The sequence below is a fragment of the Cavia porcellus genome, unplaced genomic scaffold (genome assembly GCF_034190915.1).
Source record: "Cavia porcellus strain 051 isolate PalLab524CR breed Dunkin Hartley unplaced genomic scaffold, mCavPor4.1 scaffold_14, whole genome shotgun sequence".
NCBI lineage: Eukaryota > Metazoa > Chordata > Mammalia > Rodentia > Caviidae > Cavia > Cavia porcellus.
In genome coordinates, this window is record NW_026947497.1 from 71,590,677 (window position 1) to 71,614,617 (window position 23,941).

The 23,941-nt window shown below is 37.9% G+C and overlaps 1 protein-coding gene across 7 annotated transcripts in view; it reads left to right on the forward strand.

Moving 5' to 3' along the window:
• Positions 1 to 23,941, forward strand: part of Il1rap (interleukin 1 receptor accessory protein) — a 134,234-nt gene that overhangs the window by 20,456 nt on the left and 89,837 nt on the right. For 5 of the 7 annotated variants that reach the window (XR_002788345.2, XR_010051668.1, XM_023560290.2 and 2 more), the window contains exon 2: positions 12,586 to 12,648. The exons of 1 other annotated variant lie outside the window; for it this stretch is intronic. Coding sequence is in view for 3 of the 6 variants with exons in the window: in XM_023560290.2 (XP_023416058.2) it covers positions 12,647 to 12,648 (2 nt within the window). In the remaining 3 variants the exon portion in view is untranslated. Of the gene's footprint in view, positions 1 to 5,758; positions 6,423 to 12,585; positions 12,649 to 23,941 lie in introns of those variants that run through there. One more of the 7 variants, XM_063261232.1, reaches the window with a different exon arrangement.

The following is a 23,941-nucleotide window of genomic DNA, read 5'->3' on the forward strand; positions in this document are numbered from 1 at the left end:
CCCGCTCTCCTTGAGATGTCCTATGACCAAGGATCTTATTGTACCTGTTTTGTCTCTGGTGTATATTCCATAGTACACTGCTGATATTTTAAGAAATACCTTTAGGAATTAGTGCTTTTATTAGTAATTACTATTATTAATGAAATATTTTTCCTTCTATTCAAGTTTACTGTTTCTCTGCTTTGGCCTATGGACTCAGACCATCCATTTGTTAGAATGAGGCTCTGAAGGTTTGTATTATCAGTGAAGCAGATCTTGTTTATTTTTTCTATTTGTTTTAAAATTGATGCATCCTACTTGCTGCATGGATCTCCAGTTTGCCTAGTTCTGGACTAATGGGTATTGACCTGATAATTTGTACAGTGTAGAGATTGTATCAGTGGTTGAGTATGAATTATGCCTCTGAATCTTTGATTCTCGTTTCCTTCCTCAGCTAGGTACAGTATTAAGCTCCTTGGTCTGTAGACTCATTTCAGGTTTTCACTGTGATTCATAGGACCTTGATTGATTTTTTTATTTCAAGGGGAAATGACTCTAAGCCTAAATGTAGTATAAAAGGCATAAATTTTCAAAAATAATAGTAATGTCGTCATTGAGAAAATGGTTAAACCTGCTATGCTATAGATAGACAATACAATCATAGTCTTTAAAAGGAATGAGGTTTAATTACTTGAAGTGATCTGGGTAAATATGAGCGATATTTTGTTAAGTAAAAGAAGCAAGTTGCATGACTTAGTTTCTATAAAAAGGAGAATACTGTGTGTGAAAATTGTAAACACTGACCATAGTAGCTACATAGAAAGTAGGATTAGATTAATGGTAAGAGGAGACAACAGGAGATAACTTTTTAATTCATACCTCATATAATTTTTAAAAAGAGGAAAAATTTCTTAAAACAGTATGAATTTTTAAAAATATACAAGGGCCAGGGATTTAGCTCAGTGACATAAACGCCTGCCTGAGAAGCGTGCGGTCATGAGTTTGATCCCCGGTACCAAAAATAAATAAATAAATAATAAAAAAATAAAATATGCAACAAAGTTGAAAGTATATTACACTGAACACCTAGGTACCTACCTCCTGGATTCCACATTAGCCTTATGTGCTACTTTGTCATGTATCTGTAGTGATCTTGTCTCTGTGTGTGTGTGTGTGTGTGTGTGTGTGTGTGTGTGTGTGATTTCATTTTCTACTTGTATAATTAGTTAAGAAGTTAACCTGGAGCCTTTCACTAAAATCATTTTATCTCCCATTCTGAGGAGCCTAGGGTCATATATATAGAGATTTTACTGATTTTCACGAAGAGAGACAAATACCAGTAGAGGAAAGGAGGTTTTACTTTAGGTAACTTTTCTTTCTTTCTTTCTTTCTTTCTTTCTTTCTTTCTTTCTTTCTTTCTTTCTTTCTTTCCTCATTCTCTCTCTCTCTCTCTCTCTCTCTCTCTCTCTCTCTCTCTCTCTCTCTCTCTGTCTCTGTCTCTGTCTCTTTCTCTCTCTCTCTCTCATGACCTCGCGCTTGCCAAGCAGGTGCTTATGCCACTGAGCTAAATCCCCGGCCCTCTCTCTTTGGCAAGGGAGGCAGCGAGCTTGCTCGTTAGGAACTGCCATTGCCTGAGTTTCTCAGGCATCCAGTGATTCCACTCTGTCTCCCTGCAAGTACACATTTTTTCTGTTCTTTGCTTTTCCATGTAGACAACAGTGCAGAAACCTATGCACTGTTTCAACATCATTTGGTTTCCTTTCTTAGGGTGCTGTATTAAGAACATTTCTAGAAGTGATGTTTTGATAATAAATACAGATTACTTGTATTTCCACTGAGCCACTGATTTTAGCCACTGAGATGTACACATGGCAGTGAATTTGAGACAGGCTAGCTACATTTACTGTTGATCTTAAATAGTCTTGATTGAGGACAGGTTTTCCATTGTTATGACTGGCAGTGAGGGAGTTATATTGGAAAATAATGGTAACAGTGATAAATATCAAAATGTGTAATAGGTCTCTAACTTTGAATCAGATCTACTTATAGGATCTTTAACTTCTCCTACTACATCCTCTTCATTGGAATTGTATTTTTGGTGATCAAATGTTCTTTCCACTCACATTCCAAAAAACCAAAAACAGAAACAAAAACAAAAACAGTCAAAACCACATAAAATCTGTATCATTTCCTCCTGGGCCTATGTCCCACCATTGTTTGTTAGGTCCTCTACAGATCATACTCAGGAGAATTCATGCTTCCTTTAAAAGCCCATTTGTGTTTCTGCTTGCTTAATTCCTTTTCTTCTTCCCTCCCTCCTCTCTGCTTTACTCCCCCTGCTCTTTCTGGGCTCCACTTCCCCACAGAGAAACACACCTCCATGGCCACTGCTTTTTCTCCCTGCGGAGATGCAGAGTCTTCTGTTATGAAGCCGCCTTAATGCTATCAGCTAAGGAGTCTCTTGTAGCATTCATTCGCAGCTTTTCAGTGTCTGTGGAGTAGACATAGCAGACTCTGGGGACTGACCAGACATGCAAATCTTGAATCTTGCCCTAGACTTAGGGAATACGAATCTCTCCTCCATCCCTATCTTTAGATCATCTTTGTACACATCACTGCTTGAGAAGCATGTTCTTAGAGCAGATATCCAACTTCACCTTTCACTTGGTTGCTTTCCTGTCAGGGGATTCTGAAAGGCCTTGTCTTACGATCAGAAACTGTATCTTCAGCTTTTTTCTGCAAGGCAGGGCAGAGTACTTCACACACAGAAGGGGCCTATTGAAAGAGAGTCTGTGTTTTTCAACAAGGAGGATATGAAGGGGTCTGCTTATTATCAAATCTTTTCTCCCTGGACTTGAAGATTTGAGTTCTGGGACACCAAGTGAATTCACTGTCCAAGGGATTGTTTTTAAAGCACAGGTGAAATACTTTTGCCTATTACTATTATTGTTGCTGTGTGGTAATATGTTTGCTGCATAACTGGTGTGAATTTTTGTTGTTGTTGTTCCAGAAAGTGGAAGCCTGATCATAAGTTAGTTTAAGGTTCAGCATTAGATTTTGGTACATCCAACTGCAGGGAAATGGAACCAAAAACAAAACACTGTTTTATCTGATTGTATTTTCTTTTTACCAAGTTGACAAGAGAGAAACTTCATGATTTCAAGAGTTTATTTTTCCACCTTCTGTTCCAGATTGTCCACATTCATTCTCCTACTGTCACTGTCTTCTCCACTTTCCCTGTCTTGTTCTTTTCTTTTTATCAGTCACCTCTGCCAGCCCTTGTAGTCTCTATGTATTTATTTTGTAGTCTTCTTACATATTCTACTTGTATTTGAAAAGTCAACACATCAACGCATTTCTGTTCTCGAATTCTGGTGATGTGTCATGTCCCTCACAGCAGTGTTAAGTGTCATTAATAAAGTTGTGATAAGACTGTATATATGTGTGTAAAATTAAACAAATAAATATATAGTAACAAGTAAATAAAATATTAAAGAAATAAGATAAAGTGAAGTAAAGTGGCATGAATGTCTAACTATAAATAAAGTTGAACATACATTAAAATAATGAAAGAGATCATTATTTGGCTTATACAAGAACAAACCCATTGTAAATTTGCACATTTTGAAATGCTATTGAAAATGAATCTTGGACTCAGTGTTGTGGTGCAAACCTAAAACCTCAGACCAACTTGGATTCTCAGATGGGAAGACAGTAGGTTTGAGTCTTACCTGGGCAATGTAGGGAGTCTTTGTTTCAAAACAAAAGATAAGGAGGGCTGGGGATGTAGCTCACTATGAAGGCCCTGGTTTCAATCCTCAGTACTGCAAAAAAGGAAAAATCAAGCCCTGAATATATTGTACTTGCTACATTCATTTCTTTATAGAATAAGGACTAAGAAATTGAAAACTGGAAGTGGTGATCTTGCCTATAATTCCAGGACTCTGAGTACTGAGGCAGGACATGAAGGTCCAACTCTGCCTGGGCAAATCAGTGACTTAGGAAGACCTTGTCGCAAAAATAAATACATACATAAATAATAAACAAATAAATACAATACAGCACAACAAGAGGACTGATGATGTAGCTTAGTGGTAGGCCATGCACTGAATCCTCATTGCTGCAAAAGGAAAGGAGGAAGGAAGGAAGGAATTGAATGTGTAATTCTACTTTCTCCATTTAATTTGTAGGCGATATTTTTTGGTTTCTTTTATGCATGTGGTATTACAATGGATGCAAGTACAGTGTTTTAAAAATTTGATTTGTTTTCAAACTTTCAAGGTGCTCACAATGAAATGGTAAAACAAAAAACAAATTGGAACTGTAAATTCTGTAAGTAAAAGAAAAGACAGTTACAGCTAACCCCCTGAATTATGTCTTACATATGAAGAATGAGGGTTACAACCAAAATTGTAAGTTTAATTTATGATCAAAGTCTTAAGTTATGAGCCAGATCTGAGCTACTAGTGCAGTTGTAGCCAAAGGCTTGTGAGGCCAGAAAAACAGGTGCAAATCTATGTACACGTCAGTCTGAGCCCAGATGCATGTCTGTGGACATGCTTTTGGTCAGTTCTTTATATAATCACTACCATTACTGATGTCAAAATTAACACTACCCTAAAAGGTAGGAAAAAAAAAAAAACTAAGGTAGGAAGGAAAGGTAAAGGAAGAAATTATAATCAACAATAAGGAAATCTTTGAGAAATACAAGGATAGTATTCCTGTGAATGATCTCGGTAATATGTACAGCATGTTGAAATCCACTATCATGACAATCTTACAGAGAAAAATTTTGTATAAGGAAGCTAGTGTTGCTAAAGGTATTATTCAAATTAATAAATTGCAATCTGGTGTTAGATGAGGTTGAAAGGCTTTAATTAGGATAAACAAAAGGGAGTTGACAGGTTATCGCCTGTCTGCAACTATGATTGGTGAAAAAGCTAGAGCTATAAATGCAGTGCTCATCAAAGATAACCCACCAACAAGGGATAATGGTGCAACATTGCCTGCTGGGAAGGGATTGTTAGAATTGTGGGTTTCACAATTCTAAATTAAGAACAGGGGTTCATAGTGTTAACTAATCATGGTAAAGTAATCAGTGCTGATAAAATGACTGCTGAAAATTACACATGCCACTTTGAAATAATGATACAAAGAAATAATATTTACTGTCAAGTTTTCAACTGTAAAAACTGGCCTTTTCTGGAAGAAAATGCCCGAGAGAACATACATTACTCAAGAAATGAAGACAATGCCAGGCTGAAAACCTGTGAAGGGTAGGCCAACTATGTAGTGGTGACCTCATGATAAAAGCTTTCTTGATTTATTTCTCTGAGACCCTTAGAATGTTTAGAAAACAAAAAACCATATAGAATAGGCTAGAGATTTTGTGGAAATCTAATGTAAAAGTCTGTGTACTGAGAGTACTTTTTCTTGAGTGGAATAGAAGGCTTTTTGCCGTAGTGTTAATAAATATCTAGAAGACAGAGATTTACCATTCAAGACTGTCCTTGTCATAGACAGTGCTCCTGATCATCCATGAGATTTGGAAAAAAGATTGGCTGAAGAATTCCTATGGCTCTCAGTTGAGCTCCTCTCACCCAATACAACTCCTCTATTCCAGTTGATAGACCAGCAAATTATAGCTAATTTATGAAGCAATCCACCAAAGATAGTTCCCACAGTGTTTCTAGATGGTCCCAGATACAGATTGAATCCTTAAAAATTTCTGGAAGGAACATTACAACATCCTTTCCTGTGTGGAGTTAATTGAGAAATCCTGGGCCAGTGTCTCTCTCTAAGGACAACGAGATATGCCTGGAAGAAAATATGGCCTAAATTTGTAAAAGAGAGAGAAATGAAAGGCTGTGTAGCCAAAACGTTCATCTGACCTTGTGGTTGATGACATTGTCCCTGTAGCAGAGTCCATAGGCTTTCAGGTACACACTGGTGATGTTGAGGAGCTGGTAGAGGAACTCCCAGAGGAGTTGTTTAAAGAGGAGCTTCAGCAACTTCTGGCTGAGCTCAGAGAATGGCTGTTGAGTTTTCTGAAGAGGAAGGGGAGTATCAACAACCAGAGCAGTGAAGTTCTTCTGAAATAAAGGAAATCCTGAAAAAATGGGCAGAGCCACAGACCCTGCAGAGAAGACCCACACAGCGAAAAACACCTTATCACTGCTTTCACTTGCTTAGTAACAGTGTCATGTGCTACAACTGAACAGTGTTCGAGAAAAGGCAGAAACAGACAACCTTAGACCAAGTGTTAATTCTGAAAAGGTTGAGACCTAGTGTCTCAGAAGCATGACCTACTGGGCCATCCAGGGAAAAAGGACACCAGAGAGCCAGATTGCTGATGCTCTTGTGGAAGCAGATGCCCCTTGGGAACAGTGACTAACTTCCACTTTGTCCTCCCTTCCTGCAAGCCAAAGATGTCACTTTCAGTGGTAGGTACAGTATGAAATTGTTGTTTCTCATAAACTAGGCACATTTTGTAACATTCTGGTGACTACACTGGGAAAATTATTGGTGCTGCTGGTAAATTATGCATGTTTTACTGCTATGTTTTAATTATGAAAAGGTTAGTTAGGAGTGCTTTGGATTTTAAGAATGCATTATGGGTATTTCCATTATTTCTTATGGAAAAAGTCTTGACTTACCACCAACTTGAGTTGCAACCAACCCTAGTGAAAGGATTGAGTTTTGTAAGTCAAGGACTCACTGCAGCTGAGCAGAGGAATTCACACTCTTTTATGTTCCTCCCCCTCCCCCATAGTCCTTCTTCTCTGCCTTCTTTCTCCTTCACAGGGTCTTTTACTATCCTTTCTTTACTTTTTTGTTTTCCATTTTTGGCTTCTGAAGCTGAAAACTTTACAGGCTTTACAAGCACATAATTCTGTTTGTGAAAGTCATTTTTCAAATCCTTTTCATGAACCTGTCAGTAGGCATTTCTTTCATTCTTTTTTTTTCCAGTCCTGGATGTTCAATTAGCTATCTATTATTTGGTTTTATGAATATCAACATGTATTAATTTAAAATTTGTCTCCTGACAACTGAATTCATTTGGTAATTTCTTCTGTTTTTTTTCTACTCATTTGTAATGATAGAATTAACTTTTCTTTTTTTCTGTGATTTGTTTTGTTTTGGTTTTTTTTTTCCCCTGTAGAAGTTGTTTTAACAGAAATTTTAAAGGTTGTAGGTCTAAGAAGTGTTGGGTAAATAAAATTTTAAAAAATGTTTCCCAACACATTCTCTCCATCAGTGGAAAAGAGAAAGAAAAACACACTGATTGATTGAACGTGCTGACCATAATAGGCAATTCACTCAGAGTTTGCAGAGAAGGAAGGAAATCTACTCCGTTATTCAACCAAACAGCCCTTTATATACATGTTTTCAAGGTGAACAATAACATGTCCGGTAAGGAAGCCTCAGGGCACCATTTGACACACCTTCTCCATCCTAGATGTACCTGGTAATTGGTAGATAATTAGCTTTGTCCAGAGGAAAAGGAAACTTCTCACATGTCTTTGACGTGAAGTAATGTTGGAATTTGGAGCAGGTCCTTACCAAAGTTGGGTTCCTACTTTCCCCACAGAAACTGGTAGGTGCCTATCTCTCTTTACATCTTCTTTTCAAAGAGATGGCCTCCAAGTCTTTGCAAAAGGCATTCCTGGGTCACAAGCTGACAGAAGCCCGTCTGGATTCAAAAGGCTTTGTTTGCACTTCAAAGAGAGGAGAAAGTACCTAACAATTACAAGGTTTTTAGAGTAAATGGTCTTAGGAAAGGGTAGGAAATTCTTCATTTAGTTTCATCAAGGAGAGTTAAGACTGTTAATTTTCATTTGTGTTTGTCTCTATGAAGGGTATGGTATCTTTCTCTAAGTTTAATGCTGTTCAAAATACAATCTTACTTTTTTCCTGAGTTTGAGGTCAATCAGATATTCAGCTGAAGTTTGTGTTTGACTTTATGTAACCAATTTTATACCTTCATGATGGCATCTGATTTTAAGATTTACTAGCATTTTAATGTTTTTATGTTTATTCTGATCATAAACGTCTATACACAGTCTATTCACAGTATTGTGCAACTAGTTACATCATCTGTATCTGGGACTCTTCCCTCTCTTCTCACTGAAACGGACCTGAAAACACTAATTCTCTAACTCTTCCTCCTCCGTTCAGCCCCTGGTAACCAATAGCATTCACATTTTAACCTTCTTTCAAAAGCTGCCCATGAAATTTCAATATCCCACCTATGAGCTGTCTATGGAGAGTTGTGTTTTCGCAGCGTTTGAAAGACAAATGTGTTTTCTTGGCCAGCCCCTTGGAAAAACATCTTTAAAGCCTTTGAATGCAGTGCCACCATTTATGTAAGTGGTGTTACCCTTATTACAAATAGTCTAAAGCCTTACGGCTCCCTCAGAAATGTCTCATTTGTGCCACTCCATTACTCTCAAAATAATAATATAAAGAAAGCATCTTTAATGTAATGTATATTTTTGCTTATAACTCAGACCTTTTATGGCATCTCTCCATGACCTTTGCCCCAATGAATGTTTATCTTAATTGATCTTTTGGATTATTTTGTGAAACACCCAGCAAACTAAATATTGAACACTTCCTTCATGTTTTGTTTTATAGCCTGCCCTGAGCGCTGGGGAGAATGATCTCAAATAATCAGGGCAGACAATCTGGTGCAGTCAGGGATCTTTATCTAAAACCAAGCTCTGCTTTTGATTTTGGTGCTATCTTGAGTGAAGAGTGTAACTGTTCGACACTTCAGTGTTTTGGGCCTAATTTCATCATCTGTGAAATAGGAGAATTATGGTCCCCTTTGAATATGTGTGAATATCAAGTGAAATAAGATATGAAAGAGAAGCATCACTGTATTCTGTCAAAGCACAAATTATTTCCAATCGGTAAGATACGTTGTATAGAGTAGGAATGTGGAAGAAAAATTTTTAGTGAACAGCTGTTGTTCTCAAAGTTAAATTTTTGAAGTTTCTCTCTTTATTGTGTGTACACCTGACTTGGCGTATAATCTCCCCACTCTTTACTTCTCTCTGATCTCTGATAATATTCACCTCTCCTTTCAAAAATTATGGTTAAAATCAGAGTCTTCAGGTTTCAGAGTTTGGGATGTGATCTTGTGAAACCCAAGGGATTTCTGGTATGGCCTCCCATTAGCCTTTCCTTTCTAAATCCAGCTTCTTCCTCTTGGCTTCTGGGGAGTTTGAAACAGCAGTGAGACACAGGCGTGGACTGCAACATGTGGAGTCAAACTGAAGAGAGTCGACTTATTTTTGCTCAGCATCAGCATTCTCAGGGGATTTCATCCTGGTAAAAAGATGCAATAATGCTGAATCAAGCTGTGTGCATCCAAAATAAGCGATATTCTAGGTCTAATTCCCAGAGTTCCCTGCATGGTCACTTGGGTGGTAGCTTACTGTGTGACTGTGTTCAGTGTCACCATGCATGTAACAGATGCAAATGTGTGAGTTATAAAGCTGAACTAAGGCTCGAATTGACTGATGGCAAATGACAAACCCAGGGTATTCTGTTGAATGTAAATTGACCAATTTTAGTGAGAAAACGCATAAGTAAAGATGATCTGAGTAAAGAAATGAATGTTCAGAGACAAACATGTAAAAAAAAAAAAGTGGAAAAGGTATAGTATTTTTTTCTGGACTGAGAAATAGCCTGTAGAATTACTCTACTAAGAGGACTGCAATCATTCAATCAATAGTCCAGAGAACTTTCTGTGTGCTCAAATTCATGATAGGACCTGAGACACCAAAGTATACTGTCTTAAAGGTAGATCTAGACAGTCTACAAGAGTCTCAGGAGAGATAGCATACACGTTTAACTGTCATAAAAGTTAAGTGGTTGGTACTGTAAGGGAAGCATAATGAAAGGTTTAAGTCCTAAAGGATGGGCGATATTTGTATATGTGAACAGGGGAAGAAGGGCATTCCAGACAAAAGGAACGATTAAGGGGAAAGGAAGGACCGGGGTGATTTATTGGCCTATCTGTATGTGTACTTGAGGCACGAATCCGGGTGATGTGTGAAAGGATTGGAAAGTGAAGTTTGCTGCCAGGTCCTGGAGGATACAGAATGTCGTATGAAGGACAGCAGGGAAATAGCATTAGGATGTGCTATGTTGGGAAATTGCTTTGGTCCTTGTCATCAGTCAACTTGTACAGTTGTCCTTACAGCACCTAATGCTTACCTAAGACTTTAACAACATTCTCATTTGTGGTGTGGCAAACATGTCTTCCTTTGGCTCTAGAGAACATGATTTCAGTTGGTTTTTTCTGCATCAGTGAATGGAATATTTACATGCAATAACTGTTGGTTTTCTTGGTCAGTTTAATGAAGGCTTGCATTTTCTTTTCTTTTAGAAATGGCAGAAGAACTGAAAGTGATGTGACATTTATTTTTTCTATTATATCATAAGGTCAGCTAGGTGAAGGGGTTATTTGCTAGATTCCATGTATGATGACTCCTTTTAAAATTGGAGGAAGAAAGATTCCTCTGTTTTATAGCTTTTTCCCTATGATGTCTTGTTTGGAGTTGGTCTTTAAGTATCCAGAATCCTAGAAGAAAGGAAATTATAATCACCTCCAATTAGTTGTACTGGCGGAGCAGAGCATTATCACATTTAAACCTACCAGTGTGTCTCATGGCTCATTTTAGCTAATCATTATGCTATGGCTCCTCTATCAGCTTGCCATAGACTGGCTTAGGAAATTAGAAAATTGATTTGAATTTCTTGCTTTTTTCCTAATTAAGAATTTATGACCCTTACTACAAAACCACTGCAGCTGGGAGCACTATACCCTGGTGGGAGAATTTGGAGGAATTTCTCAAAGCGAGGTCTCTTGTAGGAATGCCTTACAAGTCAAACCTCCCCCACTTTTTTCAAAACATTTCAGTCAGCATTTCTAAACTGTGGCAAAGATCCTAATGCTCAGCAATATTACTAAGGAAGAACTCCTCAAGTCAATTAGATTTGAGGAACACTGTAAATTATTCCTAGGTAATTTAGCTGTACAATATGCATTAGCATTTAAAAGACCCTGAGAAGTCTTTTAGAAAGAGATAACTTCTAAACATAACAGTTCACCTAATATTTATAACGAGTATTTCTCTAGAATGAAGGCAAAATACCCAATCATAACTTTTTAAGCACTTTCATGGAAACCCAGATGAGACACAACAGACTATTCAAAGGTTCTAAGTTAATTAAAGAACAAAATTCAAATGTTTTGGATAGGCTTGCCTTTGGTAACTATATTTTTTAGGACTAAGTATTGAATCCATCCTCTGTCTATCATAATCTGCATGAGGAATTGTTTTATAATGTGGCAACCCTTAAATACCCTGTCTGTGTCAACAGAGCTGCTGCATCTGATATTATTTTCCTGAATCCTAGAAACACCAAAGGGGACTGAAATAATAAGACATTAATTTCAGCTGCAGAACTCCGATGTTGCTGACCCTCCGGGCTTATTGCAGAGTGAGATTAATTATGCAGATCTGCCAGCCTAGGCTTCGGAGTGGAAGTACCCTGTTGTAATTCACTGCAGGATCACTCATGTAGCAGGCATATTGGTATGATTATTATTCCACCTAGGTTTTATCTGCCCCTAGACAATTACAGAACCACTTACTGGCATCTCTCATTGACTTCTTATTTAAAATTCCCAGGGCCATGGCAGGTGCTCAGGTCCTTTTGTTGAAGACAGTTACAGATCAATGACATGAGGCGACACGGGATTTTCCTTGGGACAGGACAAATGCTGACATTCTTTGCTAAGCAGATGATAGAAATTCAAATTGTGTTAGAAATGCATGTGTCTCCATGGTCTGTTGTCTTTACCACTAATGTTTAAAGTATTAATCACACGAGCGGATAGAGAGCACACAGTGGAAAGAAAGATCATGAGACTTAGTGTCAAGGTATCTGAGTCTGAATAGAGGCTTCCCCATTTATTGTCTCTTGAACTATGGGGAAATTATTACAGTGTCTGTAAAACTAGATTAGTATTAAACGCTAAGTTCTTGCAGTCTTAAAAGGTTTCAGTGTATGTGTGTAAAAAGAAAACTTCATGAATGACAAAGCATTTGGGACGTATTTTTTGTGCTAATGGGAACTGCATCCATTCTTGGATTGTCAGTGTTGTCATGGTTGGTGTTTCTTTCTATGGCCCCATTAGTTGGGTAATGTCCTATCCACTGGTGTCATCAGAGTGGTACAGCTGCTGAGTGCAGGAAGTGGTACCATCCATTGATATGGTGAGCAACTCTCAGTAGTAGATGTCCTTGAAATGAAGGACAGAAAAAGCATTTCTGTTCCTCAGTCATGGTTTGTAGGGACTTCCATATCTACACAGTAATAGTCACCTAGTTAGCATTTTTCAATCGAGTCTTGCTTTGTGTCATCTTAATTTTGCCCTAAATGTCTCCCTTTCTTATGCATGGCTTCATTGAAGAATAAAATCTTTTTTCAGGACCCAGCTGTAATATAATGAAGTCTTCATACTCAGTCACCCCTGGTTAAAATCCCTTTCCTAACCTCATTATTCTGATCTTTCTCTACATGCAGGTAATTCCTTTCTCACATCACGTTCTCATGGTGCATGGATGGATTTGTATAATCAATAATAATGTGAGTAAACATGGCAGAACTTCATTGTGCAGCTAAAACTAATAAAAATGATGTTTTAGCGTATATATATATATATATATATATGAATATATAGGCATATGAAGTAGGAACTCATTGAACATGTGAAGTAGGAACTATTAGTCTCCCTATTTTATAGTTTGAGAAACTAAGGCAAAAAGAGATTAACTAACTTGCTCAATATTCCATAGGAACTATAGGATAGAGCCAGGATTTGCATGGTTAATTAAAAGAATAGGATTTTTAACTCACAAGTATATAATTAGCTATATGCAAGTTGGAGATCCATATTGGGTTGAAGTTTTGGGATGCCTGGGACATAATAAAACCTGTGCATTCCTTTAACATTTGACACAGAGGCTTCACATTTAGTACTTGATTTCTTTTCATCAGTCTTGTGCCGCAAAAAAGTCCCTGAAAAGCTTATAGAGCAGCCAGAAAATATCTCTCCTTGTACTCTGTCAGTACGTTTTAGTACACATGCTGCTCAATTTCCCTGGCAACACAGTTTAAAACCTCATATTAGGCATTGCTAGAACACCTGTCTAAGAAGGAAGTCAGTATTTTGGGAGTATGTATGTGGTGGAGGCAAAGCATACTTGTTGAAACTAGGTCACTCAAATCTGTAATGGTGTATGGGTTGGTAAAGAATAGCACTGTAATATTCAGGCACAATTCCATTTCTTTGTGAGGTGGACTGCACAGTCTTAGGTTATTTGCAATAAAGTCACAAATGCCAAATGCACATGAAAAGAGCTGTGGTCAGTTCCCCACTTCTTCACTCTGTCCAGTGTGATCTGGTGGACTGAGGTCATGGCCCAGACTATGGGACTGGTGGGCGCACATTGCCATCTGTCAGGATGATTCTGGTGCCCAAAAATTAGTGAAAGAAGCCATAGAATTTTCTCAGCAGGAACACAGGCTCACACAGACCTCCTCAGTGTTGATTCCTAGAGGATTTTCTTTAACACTTTAGATTCAGACATGGTGTTTTTCAGAGCTGGTTTTACTTTTCTGCTTCTTTGGCTTCTGTGAGTTCCCGATGAGACTTGGAATATCAGCTTTGTGTTTCACAGACAAGACTGGGGATGAGGTTGGGGAGGTTGTCCAGCAGAACATTTGCTGCAGTGGATGGAGAACAGGTGAGTAGAAAAGGCTGTGCTATGTGCTCAGAGCCGGCACCGTGTCAGCCCACAGTACGCTCTGTGCTCCACAAAAGACTTAATTTAATGCTTGCCTTTAACTCTTTGTAAGGAATGTAGTTGTGAAAACTAAGGCACAGAAACTCTAAGGTGTGAGTCAGGATGCGGATGCTGGGTGCTGAAGGTTGGATTGGGGGAGACCTCCTTGGTCTCCTTAACCTGGAGTGGGTGGTCTTCAGGGAGTCAGTTCTGGCAGACTACAGGAGGCTTCAAAGAAATATTCTGTGAAAGGGAAACTGACATCAGCTTACACATTGGGCGCAGACCAAGTCTAATGTCTGAAGATAGTTTTATGTTGTGGGCAGAGGATCTCGCTGAGAGGGAGTCACAGAACTCAGTGACAGTGCCATATTCTAACCACTAAGAAGCTGCTCCTTGGGGTGGCCTCAGCCCTGCTGAGAAATGCAGTGTAGCTGTGAATAAGTGTGTAAAGTAGGAGTATTTGTATTGCATTGAACCTCATATTTGCACCACACTGAGCCATTTATGAAGGTTTTTTTAAAATGAACATTACGTAGTGCATTATGTTACATTACCTGTAACATTCTTTGCAACAAATTCCTATTTACCCTACTTTATTGATAAGTGTACCAGGATCTAGAGGAATTGCATAAATTATTCCAGCCTACACCACAAAAATGTGACTAGTAGAGTGTAGAAGAGAGAAGTAATATGTATTGGGGACCATAAATTCACAATGGCTAATTTTTACATACTTCCCTAAGGGATGAATGGAGGCTTGGGGTTATCTGTATCACCCATTTGAGATTTTCCATTAACACTTTAGGGATGGGCTATCCTCTCCAACCCACTAAAACTGAAACTAAGACCATTAATCTAAAAAAGAAAAGAACTCCAGGGAATGATCCTTCATAGCATATGATCATCTCCACCATCTTGAGTCATCCCAAGATTATGCTTGCCCATTGAGTGAGGCTTCTGAGTCTTCTGCCAACTTTAATCTTTCTCTAGCCCCAATTATCACTGGATTTACCCAATAGCTAGTGGCTGTATTTCAGTGTTGTTCTCTTGGTCTATCTAGAGGCATCGACTTCCTAGTCACTCATCCTCAATTATTAAATTTGCTCTGTTTCTTATTTTATCCTCTTGCATACCCTTGATACAGGCAATTGGGGATCTTGGCCCAGTCCCTGGTACCAAGGAAAATGTTCTCTCTACCACCCAGAAGCTTCTCTATATTAATGTGTTGAATGTATCAGAACTCTTGGACTCTATAGTCTGGACACAAACTTAGAATGCAATCTCAAAGTGAAATAAACAAAGCAGACCTAGGCAGAATTTTCTTGGCATTTCAAGAAGGGTATAGAAAACTGCTCAGGGTTTTCAGAAAAAGGAAGGTCTATTAGTAAAAAGAGAGACAAGGTGAAAGAGAACCAGGAAGGTGCAGAGGAGTGGCATAGCTCTCCTGAGGTTGTGGAAGAGTTAGATTTCTTTCTTTCTGTGGTAGCCAATTCAGTCTCAAGTGAAAAAAAATAGAACTTTCTGAATTGAGAATTGATTTGGGTACTACACACTGGGCTTTCTCTCCCTCAGGTAAAAATTTTGCTCTTATATCAGGGTTTCCAATGGGATTCTATTAGGTGTATTGAATGAAGTGGAGTTCATGGTCAAACAGCTGGTTAATGTTTTGTTAAGCTAGGTTGACCACAGTATTTACTTGATAGATTACTTCTAGACTTTGAAATGTCACCAGGGCATTGTCAATCTTCATAAGATGCATGGTACATTACTTCCCACGTTCATTTTCTTAGACTGCATAATTCTTCTACAGAGTGCTCATTATAGGATGTGACCATTTAAAAAAATGCATTTGAGGTGGTATTGTTTTGAATGAGGCTATTTACTTTCTGTCTCTTTTTCTACATCTTTTCCTTTCTTTTTGTTTGATGTAAGTCTGACTTTGCCCCCAAACTGGAAGATTGTTAGTTTTAAGAAGATCTTGCTTATTTCTACATTCTGCACAATTTTTATTAAATTATATGAAATAAATAACCCTTGACTTGGGACTCATATGTAACCCTTGAATTGGGCCCCCAAAATAACCATGGATTTGAATGAAACTCAAGGGTTCTAAAGACTCAGAAGCAGGATCCTGCAGTTGTTATGGATAAATCTGTGGAAACCTGGCCACAGTTTTGTTGCCTGTGCCCTTTCTAACAGTTTGGAGAAGGCACCTTTCTCTTGAGAGTCTCACAGACAGGATCGTGATCTTCAGGCCATCCCTGTGAATTAGAGAGGTTGTTAGTGGCCGTGTTGCTACATGAAATTTAAGGAGAGTAAAACCTCAGTTGGCCAAAAAGCTTTCCTATGCTGGGAAAAGTAATTAATTTCCTAATCTGGAGGCGATTGGATCTTGGTCCACAAGAGATCTGACTCTTTTGTGGCCGTGCTGGTTACACTGTCACCTCATTCCCTGCTCAAACTTCAAATGGCATCATGTGACCCTAGTGCAGTGCTTCCTGTTCTGTGCTCTTACTTGCTTACAAGTGCTGCTTCTGCAGGGTGTTCTCTAGGCTTTGGGCTTTGTTTTTGGCCTTAGAATTGCAGCCTTGGGGAAGACAAGGGCACTTTTTATCCTTTGTGTTCAAGGCTTGATAAGTGTTTGCTGAGTGAATTAGAATGTGTGTTATTGGCATTTTTCTATCCTCAGCCCTCAAGTTCCCTGACATGACTCTGTCATAGTATGTGTGGATTTCATCTGTTCTTTTGGTTTAAGTGTGTGTGTATGTTTAGACATGTATAATTGTTCATTACCTTTCTGAAAGATTTTTCTATTGTCTTAAACACTCTTTAATGTCAACCAAGCAACATTTTTCTATATTATTTTACAGAAAACAAAGCAACATTGAAGTATCTAATTTTATTTTGCAAACCAGATCTCACTGTGTACATCAGTCTAACCTTGGACTCACTGAGTAGCCGGCTACTCAAAGCAATCCTTTTGCCTCGGCCTCCAAAATGTTTGGTTTACAGGTGTACGCAGTCATACCTGGTTTTTGAAGTGCCTACATATTAAGAACAAAACATGTTGATTTTTTTTATTAGGTAGGCATCATCTAAGAAATGAACATTATCATGATCTGGTGGTTGACTGTGAATGTTACACAAGTTACCTGGGCACTTCTTTGTAAATAATCTTAATGGTAGTCCAGTTTACCTTCTGCCCCGCATTTTTGTGTATTTCACATCTATTATCTCATTTGCTAAGACTTGATAATGACCAGCATTTGCTCAGCACTGCTAATATTCCTAGACAATGCTAGGAACTTTACAGGGAGTGATAAAGAAAATTCTTTTTTAAACAATGATGAAGTTGGTGGTTATTTCTGTCCTCCACCAGTCTGCATGTCCATCCAGTTTTGTACGCACTAGAGAAGATGCAGCTGGACACTCATCTTGGTTTCATTTTGAAGGGCATTTATGATCCTGTAGCTCATCACCCTTAAGTTGGTCACAAAGACTAAGCAGGTTACAACTCTTGCTAAGCGGTCGCCGAATCTGCCTCTCTTCTCCTGTAAGGTCATGCAGTCTAATGTGGAAATTTAAGTTCGCCACTCTTTGAAAATTGTTGTTTCACCTTCCTCTCGCTGTAAACCCAGCTTTCGTTCTCTGTGGTGAGACAGGACTTCATGATATATCTTCCCTCACCCCTTGGATCTTGTTGCTATTCAAAATATTAAGGAACAAAAGGAAATCAATCTGCTTGCATTCTATTCCACGCTTCTAAAGAAGGCAGGTGGTGTAGCGCGTTACATCTGTCCTCACAGAGCTCCAAAGACTCTGAAGCCGTGGGGGAAGGCAGTATCCAAGAGAAGTGTGCTGATGCTTTCAGCTCTGAACTTTGACTCTGCTCTTCTGCTAGTAAAGGTGAGCAGCACTGACTTGATAAGCTGAAAGCTGGGGCAGTTCATTGATCTCTCTCACTGTGCATCTATTGCTACACTTTTCTGGAACATTCAGTACTTAATGATGAAACTGTTATTTTCAAAGTACATGCTGAGAATAGGAGCCATATTTAGGTTAAAGCAGCTTTCATTTATTCAAACTGCTTCAAAGGACCCACGTATCATTTGTTCAGTTTTTTTTTTTAAAGAAAAATGCTATTTGTAGCATATTTTTAATTAGTATGCAAGAGAATGGACTTCTCTAGGAGTAGGGCTCTATGATTTTTGACTCTTGTATTGAGTCACGTAACTGCTGCCATAATTAGGTCGCAGTGCTCTTGTGCTCTTCTTTTCATGTGGCACTCTTCCATTATCCTGACCTCTCTGGTCTGTTCTCTGTCACACAAGCTCTGTCTTTCTATCATTTAAATGGAATCATACAGTAGGTAGTCTAGTCAGACTGGCTTCTTTCATCACTCACAAAGACTTTGAAGCTGGTTCAGGTTGTTGATCAGTGTACAGTATGTGAAGCTCATTGTGTGGGGGTGTTGAATAGTATTCTGTTTTTTCGAATGGGCCAAATTTTGTCCATCCATTCACCTGTCAAAATCCATTTATTTCTACATTTAGGCAATTAATAACACAGCTGCTGCAAACGTTCATGCATAGCACTTTATGTGAACACGGCTTGTATTTTTCTAGGGGAAAATCTAAGAATGAGATTGCTATGTTGTATGACAAGATTATATTTGACTTTACAAGAAACTATCCCAGTGTTTTCCAGAGAGCCTGTGTGATTACATATTCTACAGTCTGAAACATTCAGTTGCTTTACTTTCTTTTTTGATACTTAGTAGTTTCACAACCTTTTTTGAGTCATTCTGTATGGTATGTAATGCTATTGTTTTTGTATACTTTTCCCTAGTAACCAATGGTTTTAAGCATTTTTTTTAGTGATTTATTTGCCTTTGCATATTATGTTTTTAAAGTATTTCTTCATTTTGAACATTTTAAAATGAAGGTATCATCAATGCCATTTCTCCAATTTTAGTTTCTAAAAACGGGTTTCTAGTATTATATGGGCTCTCAATTTCTATATAAATATTAACTGTAGCTCGTCTGGATCTGAAAAACAAATTGCTGGATTTTGATTGAGATTACCTAAACTTGTAGGTTAGTTTGGAGGAAATTTTGTATCTCTTCAGTGTTGAGTTTTTCAACTCAAGAATGTGGTATGTCCCGTGTAGTTTTTCTATTACTACTGTAACAAATTAGTAAAATGGTTCTTTAAAAATCCATGCATTGTTGCACATTGCTGAGTCAGAAAAGCAAGTAAAATGTGACATAGCTGATTCTCCAAGTAGGGTGGTCAAGATCAGAATCTAGGTGTTGGCCAGGCTGTGTGCTGCTCTGAAAACTATAGAGGTAAATGTATTTCAATTTCTTAATAAGTATAAGAAAATTTAGGGTATTTCACATCAGTTGAGCTTTGGCAGTTTGTAATTTTGTAGATACCAGTCTTATTTTATTTAAATTGTGGAATTTATGTGCCTGAAGTTTGTGAAATTGCCTTGAAATAAGCTTAATGTCTCTGTGATCAGTAGTCGCTTCTCCTTTTCGAGTCCTGTTATTAGTATTATGTATATTTTTTCCTTCTTCACTCCTCTGGCTAGAGGTGTATCTGGTTATTATTCATTGCAACAATTTCATATGTAGTATTCTTTATTATTTTTATTTTAAAGGTAGCTGTATCAACGCATTCTTTCCTCCTTCTCTTGTTGGTTCATATATTCTCGTTTTTCTATCTTTTTAAGGTAGAAGTTTAGGTTATTGATTTGAGATTATTCTTTTTCAAATATAAGCCTCTAATGCAAAGAATTATCCTCTCAGAACACATTTGTTGTGTCATATGTTCATTTTTAACCCATTCAATTTTTTTTTTTCAAATTCCCTTGGAATTCTCCTTTGGATCCATGGGTCATTTAACATTACTTTTGAAGAGTTTAGAGAAATTTTTTCTCTAATGTTTTTGTTTGTTATGTTTGCCTCAACTCTGTGATTAGAGTACATACTCTCAAGTTCTTTAAATTTGCTATGGTTTAATTTGTGGCATATGATATAACCTATCAGAGTGAATGTTTTCTCCATAGTTAAAAGAAACATACTATGATTTGCTTTTTAGAGTTCTCAGAAAGTCGCACTACTCTTTATGCCCATGTTTTATAGATGTGTTCACTGAGAAAGATATGGTAGAATATGCTTCTTTCATTTTTACTAGAATTAGAACCTTCCATGTTACTTTGCCGAAATTTTGTTTGTTGCTAAATACTGGGTTCTGAAATAGTCTGCATCAAGCACCTTTTATGGTTAGAAAACTATGCATAAAAATTGATGGTAAATATCCTTCTGATTTCATACTAAGGGCTATGTAGGTTTTGAGAACTCTAAAAGGAAAACAGGAACACATTCTTAGAACACATTTTTAGAATGGCTAATTACTAAATTGATGCATGTCCTAAAAACGTTTGTTATATTTTAGGTAGATGCTGATGTAAAACCTGAAACTTTCAGTAATTTAAAGAAGAAAAGTAGAAAAAATAGTAATGAGATCAAGATAGACGATTCAAGGGGGTGATTTGATAACAGGAGGAGTTTTCCCCATATGAGGATGCCCATCTGCAGTTTTCAGCATACTATTAATGGCCACGTTTTCAGCAGGCAGATCCTAGCAAAGAGCATTTGTCAGTCATGGCAAAAACAAAGAAAGCGATAGCTGCTTCATGGTTACGGGAGACTTACAGGGCACAAAACAGGGTCCTCGGGAAAAAAGAACTGAGAAGCATCAGACTGAAGGTTCCAGCCCCAGCTTCCTTATGAAGTTAAAGGGGTAGTTATTATAGGACTATGGTGTTATATAAGCAATCAGGAAGTTGGAAGAAGTCCATTCCTGTGGTTTTGTGAAAGGCCTCTGTGCAGAAGTAAGTTGAACAAACGGTGATCCAGAGCAAATACCAACTCTGGTGCAGAGCCGAGTAGTGTTACTGTGTCACTTGCTGGTCTGATGAGAAAATCCAGGTTGGGGTAACTCAGAGGTAAGGAAAATTTTGCATTTATGAAGTGCAGAGAATCCAGATGATAGCAAGTCCCATAAACAGGGATAGATATTAATGTCCTAGACACATTAATATGCTTCTTCAGTATTTTTATTAATTACATAGAAATAAGTACATATTGAAGCTTCTTGCTTGGTAATGTAAGCATCCAGGTAGACACATTGCAAAGCAGTGGTGTTAAATATGGAGAAATACCAATACAAAACAGGAGTATAAAAATAATCACATGGTAAGTAAAATATATAATGCAAAGAATTTATTGTATGTTAACTTGCAGTCACCTGAATCAAGAGCAAAATCTGACCACTTCAATAAGCTAAATTCTGAATGGTAATTCAAATACCGTAGACCCATGCATGCATTACTAGGTAGTCCCTTTGCTTTCTGACAGTTTCTACATCTTTGATCCATCACCCTCTACCTTAAAAAACAAAGAAGCAAAAGTATTTTGCTTAGTTTTTCAGTTATTAATACAGTTAGTATTAATACAGTAATACAGTTAGTATTAGTATTACAGTTCTAAAGCTGAATGCAGTACAATGCTAAAAGAACCAGAATCTTCTTAAGGATTCAGCCCAGCCAATTGCCTACCTTCAACTTGGTGCCTTTTGTGTGTCAAAATCGGCCTTCACACACATATTTCTTTCCATTATTTGAATTCATCACAGGGAAAGACTAACCCTGGACTTATGTTTGCTCAATGGCTATTTTAGATGAGCTTTGCCTTGGTGACCTGACGCTGCTGCCTCTGACATGATCCAGTTACTCTTGAGAATATCAATTAAGGTCCTCAATCACACTAATTAGACTGTCTTCCAAGTGTTACTGCAGGAATTCAGCAGCTTATAAACAGGCAAATTGGAAAAAATCTAGAGGTGTCTGGTTATTTTTTTTCATAGCTGTGAGTAATTTGGGAGGCCTGAATGCTTTAGGATAGCTGAGCAGTGGGGCTGAAATTACTGTGCCCTGAATCTGTAATAAAATGTCTTGTTGGTCTTACTGACAAGGATTGATGTAGAATTATTAATTACTTTTATTAATGACTTAGATGAGGACATAGGTAGCATGCTGATCGGGTCGGTAGATGACACAGAGCTAGGGAGATAGAGAATAATTACTGCAGTGACCAATTCAGGATCCCAAAACGATTCCAAAACAGAAATGACTGGCAATCCATGCACTACCCGCCTGGCAGACTGACCTCCATTAAAGTACAGTGTGATGGTTTTATCATTCCTATAATCAGAGAACATCAGTGATTCCCTATTTACTATTTAAGTTAAATCCCTTCTTTAGCCTGCTCTTCTGGGCCTTGTCATATTTTGATCCTTTTGCTCTCTGCTTTCCAGAAAAAAAATCTTTTGTAGTTCTCTTCTTACACACTGTACATGAGAGAAACTAAATTATATATAGCCTATTGCCTACTTATGTTCCATATTTTTATTACATTTGAACATTACTCTCCACCAGAAGTTTCTTTTTCTCATGCATACTTTTTTTTTTTTTGCCTCTCTTCTAAGTAATTGAATTGATGTTTGCAAAGTTAGGAAGCACCTCTGTGTTCAGTCTGCTTTGATTGCATTGGCTGGAGTGACAGAATTCTTGTGCTAATCTTCAGTAACACTTATTTGTTCCACTCTGTTTTTATCACTTTTTAACTTTGCATTGCAGGTACTTTTTATCACATGTTAAATCCTTGCTAGCCTCTGCTTAGTGTTGTGAGGTTCATGTGATAAATCTTTGTATTCTCTAGGAGTGTCCCAAGTGTGTGTTTTTCACACAGTTGAGAATATTGAAAGGGTTTGCATGGAGTTTATCAGTGGCATAGTAATGCCTTGAGAAAAGGGCCTATACTTTTCCTGCCCTTCCAGTGATTTTGTAGGAATTTGTAAACATAGAAGGTTCACTACATATTTTGTTTTTGTTTTTGTGGCACTAGGGATTGGGCCTAAGGCTTTGAACATGGCAGGCAAGTGTGCTACTCCTGAGCTGTGCCTCCTTCCCACGGTGCAATGCATTGACTAAATGCATGAATGCTGGAAAGCACACTCCCATGAGGTAGAGGTGTAAAGGTTGGAAAAGAGAAGTTGAGGGAAAAAAAGAGACACTTAGTCCCTGAGATAATGTAGTTGCTCATGGTAGACTCACCTCTACTCTGAACAGCTAAGGTAAAGAAGGAAATATGATGGGAATCAGACATTCCTGGTGGTGTATTTGGTAAGACAGGGCCTGGACATTTCCATTATCCTCTCACACGAAGTCACAGTCTGGATTCCTTGGGCAGTACTGTTTATATCTTGTGGCTCCACCTAGCATTCTTGTAAGTGGCCCATTTCGCTTGATAGAATAGGGACACACTCTTCAGCACATATTTCTTTGACCATTTTCAGCTGGTGAGTCACTGCAGTTGTAAAACTTGTGGCACAGGCTGTTTGAGACAGTTGATTGTTGTCATTCCTTCTTTATCAATTTCCAGAAACATGATCTGGAGAAGTTATCTAGATCACCACAAGCACTCTTATTTGTACAACATCTTCAAAAAGAAAAAAAAAAAAAAGAAAGAAAGAAAGCAGAGGTTTGAACATAGAATTTCTGAATCTTCCAGTATTTATCATCTTATGGAAGTTTTTTTTTTGTTTGGTTTTTTTTTGTTTTGTTTTTTACCAGTGGGCAACATGTCTAAGGTAGTAAGGAAAGAAATACCTTGCAGAGTTGTTAAATCTCTAGGTCTTCCCCATTAAAGATCAAACAACTGAAAGTAAAGAGATGCTTCTTGCTGATTGGCAGTTTTCACTTGTTCTTAATAGAAAGGCTAAGGATCACAGAAATTGGACTCCTGCCTCCTCATTTGCTCTCCCAATGAGAAAAGCAGGAGTTCTAGGACATGAAGTTTAGTTTCCTTAATGTAAATTCAGAGAGTAGTGCACAGCAGACTGAGTCTGAATTCAGAGTGTCTAAATTTTCCCATTCATGGCTAAGAAGGAAACATATCTGGAACATAGAATGTGCTCCACTGAGAAGAGATTAAAGGAATTAGAGGCAGGGTGAGAAGGTC